General features: G+C 41.1%; 1 protein-coding gene across 1 annotated transcript; it reads right to left on the reverse strand.

Annotated features, from left to right (window-relative positions):
* Window positions 1-6,541: 6,541 nt before the first annotated feature.
* On the reverse strand, window positions 6,542-9,532 carry LOC129160710 (cis-aconitate decarboxylase-like). The gene is made up of 5 exons (XM_070552504.1): window positions 9,174-9,532; window positions 8,894-9,081; window positions 8,710-8,802; window positions 8,270-8,475; window positions 6,542-7,789 (listed from the first exon to the last, which is right to left on the reverse strand). The coding sequence occupies exons 1-5, from the start codon at window positions 9,259-9,261 to the stop codon at window positions 6,862-6,864; spliced, it is 1,503 nt and encodes a 500-aa protein (XP_070408605.1). The 5' UTR covers window positions 9,262-9,532; the 3' UTR covers window positions 6,542-6,861.
* Window positions 9,533-10,313: the final 781 nt, after the last annotated feature.

The following is a 10,313-nucleotide window of genomic DNA, read 5'->3' on the forward strand; positions in this document are numbered from 1 at the left end:
TAAAGTAACTGGGAAATGACTTTCTTCCTTTCCTGTCCAGAGCTTGGGTGAACGTTCAAACCCTGCAGCTACGTCTTCACATGAGTGCCTTTAAACAGATGACTCAGACTTTACCAAGAGACCAAATATTAATGTTATGCTTTTCTTTTCAGAAGTGTTGTTAGACTTGAGTTCAACTCAAACCTGAAGGATTAAGCAGTAATTTACAGGCAACAACAATCAGTAGAACACCAGTCAGATTGAACAGAACTTACAACCATAAATCTGACACAATTAGTTAGTTTGTTCAGGTAAAGATGTAAAAGAACTTTTAAAGAAGGCCGAAAAAGAGTTAAATGTCCTCAAATCTTGGTTTGATGTAAATAAATTATCATTGAATAAAAAAAAATGATATTTGGAAATAAGAAGGTAAAAAATGGGGACTTTAAATTAACATTTTCAAATACTGAAATTGAAAGAGTGTCTGAAATAAAATTTCTAGGCGTTGTGATTGACTTTAATTTATCCTGACAACATCATTTAAATTATATAAAAGGAAAAATTGCAAAATATTTGGGTCTATTATATAAAGTGAAAGACAGGCTAAACTATAAGGCCTCACGTTTAATATACTGCTCACTAATACAACCTTACATGTCATATTGTATAGAAATATGGGGTTCAACTTTTAAAACACATATAAATGAAATAAAAACTATACAAAAGAAAACTATTCGAGTTATAAACAAGAGCAATTATTATGCTCATACTGATCCGTTGTTTTTAAAATCACGGATTATGAAAATAGAAGATCTAAATTATTATAAAATAATGCAATTTATGTTTAGAGAAAAATTAATGTTTCTGCCAGAAAATATACAAATGTTTTTTGAAAAGAGTGAAAGTAAATTTGATTTAAGAGGTATATGTATGTTTGTTGTACAAACAGCTAATACATTTATTATTGAAATGTTTGAATCAGGACTGACACAGGTAGCATAGAAACAGTTCTCTCTGTACTAAAACAATAAAACATGAAACTATGTCTCTAAAACAGACCAGCTGCATGGATTTCCTTTTTCTTTTTGAGAAAAGAACCCAGATCCACCACTTGGTGGTGCACTTCACTGATTTAATCTCTTCACTTGGCAGCACTGAAACATCATCCTGAACCAGGGTGCAGCACACGATAAATATATAAACACACCAAAGTCAACCCTTCAAAGTGTGTCAGCACACAGAGGGTCTGTCTGGTTCAGTGAACTCAGCTCAGCTGAAAACCAGGACTTTATACCTGCTTAGAGTCTGCTCCAGCTTTAATATAGGGTGACCACATTTCCACTTCCAAAAAAGAGGACAGATCTGTGCCTACTGATGACATCACACTATGGCAACGCCACACAAACCACGTTGGGACCCTTTTTTCCCAGGTGAAGAGCTAAAATTAATATCAGATTCTGCCAACAAAATGGCTGTAAAACAATTCATGTGTAAATATTTGCATATTAACTGCAAAATCTCATTTTTCTGCTGCTTAAGTGCTGCAACAACATTTTGTTAATAAGAAATTATTATACCTTTTGTTTTACTACAGCATCTGTACGCTTCATGTGCACAGATTATTAAGGATGCTTGTTTCAGCTGTGAGATTAGACGATAGGATCAATGATAAAAAAGTTTGTCATGGACTCCATGGAAACTTTCAGAGAATCCACAAATAGAGGCTTTCAGATGCTTTTGTTACTGACAGATGTTTGTGAGCAGGGCCGTTGCTAGCTATTTTGGTGCCCTAAGCATAAAGTCTTCGCGGTGCCCCCCCCCCCCCCCACCGCAGAAAAAACAACACAATAACACAGTATGTGCAAGCGCTTCTCCTTAAATTCTCTTTAATTCTCTTGTATGCACAAACTGCTTATTATTTCCAAAAAGTAGGATTGATATTTACATAATATAACATACACACAGGAACTCCATATTGTTATTATTTAGAACTATGTAACAGGTCCACACACCACAAGCACCGGTTGTGGCACATGTGTTTCTCCAATGTATTTTTCAGATCCAGGACTCACTCTGCCTTCCGAGGTGCTGGCTGTGGGCTGTGCTCGGTCTGTAGGTGTGCTTTACTTCGTAATTCCTGGTCAGGGCTGGGTGATGTTGTAGAAGGTACAGACGTGATGGCTGACAACTGATCTTGAGCTCTTGAACTGCTGGTGGGTGGCTGATCTGAACTTTTGGCGTGAGCTCCTCCTTGAATGTACTTGTTCACTGAGCCTGCATTCAAACACAAAAATATAATTTGTCATATTCATTTTATAATAAGATAAAAGTTTTAAACCATGGTAAAAAAAATACTGCAATAGATAATTTATAGGTTTATATTGGCTTATAAATCACTGGCATGTGACATGACTAAATTCAAAACTAACCTTTTTTAAGAACTAGAGAGGCACAATATACACGTTTATACACAACTAGAAAATTCTGAATATGAAGGGAGGAGGTTAGCATAATGGACTTTTTTCTTCAAATTATACCATCAGCAGCTGGTGTTCCCCTTGGCCTGTAAATGTTTATGAGATATATATTAAGAGAGCAAATACCTAATTTGAAAATAGGTTTGTCTAATTTTTCATATTAAATCTCAGTTACATAGCCTATAGGCCACATGGGCTATTTAATAATGATATAAATCATGTCCATAGTTAACTCACGATTAATCACAAACAGCCGCTTATTTAAAAATAAAATGTCTTACTCTACCTTGACAGTGTTTTTGTCCTTCCTGTTTTTGTGATATTTAAGTATTTGGGTGGACAAATATGATTCATTTGTTTATCTCTGTTGCAAAACAGCACAGATGGGCCTCTCTGACCTCACAGAGGAAACTTTATTTTACTTGAGAAAGATGTTTTAAGATGAATTTATTAAAACAAATTTTCTAACTCTTCAAGATCTATTTTTTAGATGAATAACCTTTAACACTGTTCAGACTTATTTGTTGATACAAGTCACATGAACAGGCTGAATAAAAGGATATTTCCCTTTGTTGCATTTAACTATTTCTTCTTCTTTAAAGAAGTGCTGATTCAGAAGAGAATAACTGCATTTAGGAAGATGATGACTTGCTACGTTATTTTCTCCAGCAGTAAAAAAGCTCTAAAGCTTCTCTGAGTTTCTCTCCCTCTCAGCCTCTCTCACTCAGCTACTAATGAACGCCCGGTAGGCAGACGGGAGGCTGCGGGACAGAGTGGCGCATTATACTTTTAACAGACTGGAGAAGCAGAGTACGAAATCTGCCCAAACCACGCAGATAGAGTCAAAATGTTAAATGTGCGGAAGCAGAGTGCAAAAAACACCGAATAAAAGTCCTGAAAAGCAGCATGCTTACCAAACTAGGCAAAATTTGACCAAAAACAGATTAATTAACAGCAGTAACAAGTCCGAATTTAAGCTAGGTCAAACGACCCTCTGAACTTGATCACACGTGTTTAGAATTAGAAATGGATAAAAAAGCAAGAATTTCCATTAAAATACTTGTCTTACCTGCAATCAAAGGAACAGCATTATCCCGCTGTTTTTCTTTTGTCTCTTTACTGCCCCGGACTCCTGCAGCCTTTTCGGAGCCATGACTGTGCCAGCTGCATCCTCCGCAGGTGTACTGCTGGGGTGTGGGGTGGGGTGGGGGGACGGTGTGACACGGTCCATCTCCTTTACTTTTTGTATTGTTTTCTCTCTGTAAACATGCTGTTAACTTGCTTTGCACATCTTCTAATTGAAATCTGTCTTTATCATATATATTAGTTTTTCATAAGCTTGCGTTTGGTGCGCCTCCCCCCGCGTGGTGCCCTAAGCGCTGTGCGTGGTGTGCGTGTGTGGAGCGCCGGCGCTGTTTGTGAGTTTAGAAAAGAAACAGATGACAGCGTGTCCGACAATTTTGTTTTTCGTCTGACAATATTAGGAGCTGTCAGTGATGTCTGAGATGCTTTTACAAACACTGTATAACTTCTGGGGAGCCCAGTTATAGGGGTGAGGGGTGTTCTGTTTTGCCTTGGCCCCCCAAAATGCCTTGAAACGGCCCTGGGTTTGTCTGAGTTTTGAAGGTGATCTGAATTGTATCAGATGTATAAATATTACATGTGTGTAACTTATAGTTTTGTACAGGTAAAAACGTGTACTGGGGATAAACCTACCTACATTTTACTTTTCAACACTTTGCTTTGTTTTCTTGTTTTTATTGAACTATTTCCTGTCCTGTCTGTCTCTCATCTTCCTGCATCTCCTCTAAACTCTCCAGAAAAACTGCTGCCTGGATTCTTACTTTTTCACCTCATCAGTTACTTTTGAACTAAGCAGATCAAAGGGATCTCCTGACCGCAAAGCGTAGTGCGTGTTTCGATGCTGCCTCAGTGAGGTGAAATCACCGCAGCACACGATGAGTGGAGTGCGTCAGGAACGATTAAAAGACAGAATACCAGAGGATTTAAACAGATGCGAATGATCATGTGTTAATAATAATGTTTTGTTGCGCCACTTTGTGAATGTATCGTGGGCCGGACGCAGCGCGCGCACCAACGATCAGCACTCTGCGTCCTCTCCGCTCAACAGAATCCCGCTACGCTGAGAGTCCATAAATATTGTAATAATGGTAGAAACTGGATCTTTCCCTGAAAGATATAGACCCCATAAGTCGATCCCTGCTCCTGGATGAAAAACAGGACACTTTATTCCATGTAGGAAACCCTACCGGACGTCCCGGACAGAGAGTGAACATGTCCGGGGAAAAGAGGACGTATGGTCACCCTATTTAATACGTCATTCTGTGGAGCTGTTCTGATCTGATGGATCACCACAAAAGCCTGAGAGATGGTGGACAGAATCAGCCCAGACTCACAGTTGAAGTTCAGGGGAAGGGCAGAAACATGGAGACACAATATAAATTGTTATCACATTTTTGGCTGTTTCCCTTTGGTTATTCCTTCAACACAGTATTTTGCAAATGCAAAGGACTTCACATCTTTTTTAGGCCATGTTTAACTGTTATGAATCCTGGGCTCCTGCACCTTGAATGGCCCAGTCCTGCTCCCTCCATGCCATTCAGGACCTTGGACAGGTCCTCGTCAGGCTGGCCTCCACCTCTGCCCGCCTTCGCTGTCCCAGCTGCATACAATCAACTAATGAAGACCGATGGTTTAAAGGACTGCAGCTTTCAGTTCTCGTGGAGAGACTCACAGCTTAACACCCTGTCTTTCTCTCCTCGGTGTGGATCTTTGTGGACTTACGGTTTCGAATTGGATAAAGAACTTTTATGATTGTGATAATTAGAATAGATAGTTCTTTTCATTTAATCCTCGAATAATTATTAGCTGTTTTCGTTTAGTGATCCATGTTTCGTCTGCTCTAGTGCTTGAATTTCAGTTCTTTTCAGCCTTAGAGCTCTCTTTAAGTTTTGCTAGTAGTAATAATATTTATCATAGTTATAGCCATCGAGATTTGTTTTAGTTAGTTAGCTCCGGCATGTTTTTTCTTTAGTACCGATATTCTCGTGTTTTCTTCCCTGAGACCGTTTGTCTCAGTTGTTTTGAGTTTTCTCCATCGCCTTCGTTAGTTATATCCCAGTGTAATTGCGTTTTGACATTTTTCCAGTCAAGGACTGAGTAATTGTGTTAGCCCTGTGTTAATAAAAATACATTTTATTTACACTCCCCCTTTGTCCGCACCAGTTTTTATGTTACCCCTCTACCACAATGTCTAACAACATCAGGGTTTTTAACATTAACCCTGAAGTTTCCATTGATATTAACTAGGCCCTATCAAAATAAAAATGTTTTAAGTCTAGTCTTAAAATTAGACAAGAAGTCTGTCTCAAGGACTAAAGCTGGGAGCTGGTTAACGACAGGAGAGGAGCCTGATGGCTAAAAGATCTGCCTCCCATCCTATTTTTAGATATTCTGGGAACCACCAGTAAACCTGCAGTCTGAGGGAGAAGTGCTCGGTTAGGAACGTATGGAACAATCAGGTCACTGATGTATGACGGAGCTTGATTATTAAGAGCTTTATATGTGAGAAGGAGGATCTTAAAATCTATTCTGAATTAAACAGGCAGCCAATGTAGGGAAGCTAAGACAGGAGAGATATGATCTCTCTTTTTAATTCTCATCAGAACTCCTGCTGCAGCATTTTGGACAAGCAGAATACTTTTGACTACATTCTGTGGACTTCCTGAGAGTAATGAATTACAGTAATCCAGTCTTGATGTAATAAATGCATGAACTAGTTTTTCAGCATCACTCCTGGAAAGGATACTTCTAATCTTAACAATATTCCGAAGGTGGAAAAAGGAAATCCTACAAACCAATTTAACGTGAGATTTGAATGACATGTCCTTGTCGAAGAGACCACACACACACACACACACACACACACACACACACACACACACACACACACACACACACACACACACACACACACACACACATACACACACACACACACACACAGGTGACTTTATGACCATGTGTTTTACATGTTTAAAACACTTTATTATGTACACATTTTGAGAAAAGGTTGCAGGAAACACATTTTCATAGATTAACAATATTAATATAAAAACAGGCATTAAACAAGAAATATGACTCACACACACACGAGTCATGTTTTTATCTGAATTTTGTTACGATAAAAACAGAATTCAATACCAAAAGACAATCTTGAAGAATAGAGGAAACATCAGCTTGAGGAAAACTCCAGAGGAAAATCATGACAATGTGTTTATTTCCAGTCTACACTAAGCAGATCATTTCAGAACATTAATAGAAAAATAATATTATTCTTATTTCTATGCTGAAGGATTGTTGGGTTATTGTTCAGTGTTATTGATCACTGCAGCTGTGAGAGAAGAGCTCCACAATCATCCAGCCTGTCCAGCTCCTCCACCACCTCCACCAGCCGCTCCACCTTCTCTGATGGCAGCACCACCTCTGCGTTGCTTCTGAACTTCTTCCTCAGGCTCTCAATTGTCAGCGGGTTGCGCCAGTGGCCGTAGAAGGTGTCACAGCGGCCCTTCAGGATGTCTCCTCCAACTAGAGTCACCTGGACTTCTCCGTACATGCGGTTGAAATTGGCGGGGTTGTCCTCAGGATGCTCCATGCGAACACGGCTCAGCAGGAAGTGCAGCTCTGGGCGGCTCATGGCGGGCGGGCTGAAGGACTGCACGGTCACCTCACCGTCCAGCAGAGCGCTGCAGGCGTTAAACTGGAAGGAGTGGCGTGCCTCGTGCTCTGACTCGGGAAAAGGCCTGTTGATGTATTTAGACTGGGGGACTCTGAGCAGGATGTCCTGGACCTGATGTGGGGACACCTGTCCTAGACCATGTCCCACAAGGAGCTCATGGACCGCAGCTGCAGCATCAGTTACCCAGTGCATCCCCAGATGGGCAGGAAAACGCTTAAAAGCCATGTCCTGCTCCTCTAACAGGAACACATGTCCACCATCATCAGGTGACTCTAAAGGCTGAGGAACATAATCTTCATAAAAGGCGCTGAAGCCCGCCACTCCTGCAACAGCATCCAAGACCAGAGGACTGGCCTCTAGGCCTCTGGAGGCCAGCAGAGCAGCTTCAAGCCCCAAACGAGAGGCGTTGCCGATGTGAAGGGGCTTGGACTGAGTGGCAGCATTAGCCATTGGAGCTCCAGCTAGAGAAGCTGCTATAGCCAAGGCATGACTGCACTGAGACGGATCCAGAGACAGGAGACGAGAACAGGCTGCTGCACTTCCCATAGGACCCACCACAGTGGGAGGATGGAACCTGTTCACACACACACACACACACACACACACACACACACACACACACACACACACACACACACACACACACACACACACACACACACACACACACACACACACACACAGTTCAGTTAGGACATTTATTCTGTTGTAACTGAAACAATCACTGATCTGCATCACCACATAAGAACGTTTCTATTGGTTGAATCTTTAGAACAAGATGAATTGATTTGACTCGTTTCAGGTCACCTGAGTTTCTAAAACACCCACCAGATGAAGGGTTTGGTTTGTGCTAATTCTGTTAACGTTACACCAAGAGCCCCTGCTGTTCCTACAGTAAGCATCATTACACTGACATCACTAAAACGGCCTCTTACACCTCAGTGCTGAGATCAGCACAGTCAAACAAGGACGTCTTTAAACGAACGTGTTCATGAAGATCGTGCTAAAACCAGACTTTCTGGGTCAAGCTTGACTTGTGCTGTGAGGCACTGACCTCTTGGGAATGCTGCGTGCTTCATTAGAGAACCTCATCAGACGGCCCTGGATCTCAATGCCGACATTGAAGGCCAGTAAGAAGTCCAGACCGCTTGGTTTGCTGTTAGCCGGCATCATGTCACTGAGAGCAAACAAAGCTGGGAGAACAGCTCCTGAGGGATGAGTGGCTGGATGCCACGTGTCGTCAAAGTCCATGGAATGAGTCTGGAAGCAACCAGAGTTTGTGTCTCATCATACGGAAGCTGAAAGGAGTCAGAATAATAACTTTTTCTGTGAGGGTCATAACTAGATCAGAACCCAGCTATGTCTATATCCTAACCCTGTGGTCTTTGGGAGCCACGCTGCACCAACAGCTGAGAAAAGCTGTTTATACAAAATGTTTCCACTGATGTTTATGTGTTTATTTATATATGGTTGTTTTCCACGTATGTTTCTCACCGCTACTCCATTAACGAAAGCTGCCAGTGTTGGGGAGAGTCTGATCCCTCTGCGTCCGTACACAGAGCTGATGTGATCCGGAGCATACATGTGCTAAGAACAAACACAGAAACAACCCTACATTCACTCATCTGTTCTGGACACATTTGGGTTGGACCTGACTCAGACTTTCACTTTGCCTCACCTGGCAGAACTGAAGAGCCAGCTCAAACACATCTGTCCTGCTCCCTATCAGTCCGACCCCGATGCTGTCCAGCACCATCCTTTTGCTGCGATGGAGCACAACTGGAGACAAATGCTGAGGCTTTATTTCACTGATGAACTTCCCAAAACTGGCTGTGACCGTATCTTCTGGGGCTGGGTGCTTCTGGACTGCAGGAATGAAAAGATAAAAGTTGTTTAATAAAGGTTATTAATTAAGGTTATTATTATTATTTTTAATCAAAGTCAGCATATCTGTTTACCCTCCACTGCAGTGTTATGCAGTCTTCTGGCAGCCCGCACTGGTCTGATGGTTTTCTTTGGGACAAAACATAAATCAGAACAAAGCATTTCAGTTATTTTTCACATCTCAGGATGACTACAGGCTGATGAGTTCCTGCATTTACTTGTTCACGTCTTTAATCTAATGTTTGTGTTTGAAAGAGCCAGTGTAGAGGTGTAACAGGTGTTTCCCAGCATGAGTGTTCTCCTCAACAATTAGCAGGAGTTATTTTATAGTTCCCTGCCTTGGCCGCACTACAAACCTCTACTTTTAGATATTTTTATGACTTCTTTATTTGAAAAGGACTTAAAACCATCACTTTTAGAGTCTGAAAACTGACTAAAAGCATTAATATGTCGGTAATCTTACCTGTAGCGTGGAGAACATGACTTCAAGTTTCTGTCACAATGATCTTGTTTCTTGTTTCTCTTGGATGCAGCAGCTGAGCAGTGAAGGATGCTGATGCTTTTGTGGCTGAAAATCCACCTGCCTTATATAGTCCAGGACTTACAATGACCGGAAACACCAAAGGAGCAGGAAGGGCAGGTTCCTTTTGCAATCCTGTATCACATCAGAATGAGGCTTTTCCACCCGGGTCATTATCTGTGGTGTAACGTTCACCATCATCAATAGCCTTGAGGGGGAGGAAGGAGAAAGAAGGAGGAAACGCCACTTTTGTGTAAAGTGAAAGGCAGTGATGCCACCTGTAAGTATGCTGCTGTGTGACAGAGTGGGGAATTCTCAGTAACTCCTCCTTTACACAAACAGATCATATTTAAGGCAAACCTTCGTCCCTCCTTCAGCACAACTCAGCTTTCCATCAGTCTGAACAACTTCAACAGGTAAAACTTTGTTCTTTCTTTTATTGCTGACAGGAGTAAATATTTTGTTTCTGCATGTCACCCATCAAAAATCCTTAAACCTATGGCTAGATTATTATATACTCTGCTTTGTAGATTGAATCAGACCTAAATCTGCATAAAGGATGCTCCCTGACAAGAGTTTATTTATAAATATTAAAACTATTATTGCAATATCCTGTAGTTTTTCAACAACATGAAAATAACAGTAATGTTAGGGGTATTATTCTATTGATAAAATTGTTTTCATTTAGAATAAA

This window comes from Nothobranchius furzeri, chromosome 1 (assembly GCF_043380555.1).
Source record: "Nothobranchius furzeri strain GRZ-AD chromosome 1, NfurGRZ-RIMD1, whole genome shotgun sequence".
Classification (NCBI taxonomy): Eukaryota; Metazoa; Chordata; class Actinopteri; order Cyprinodontiformes; family Nothobranchiidae; genus Nothobranchius; species Nothobranchius furzeri.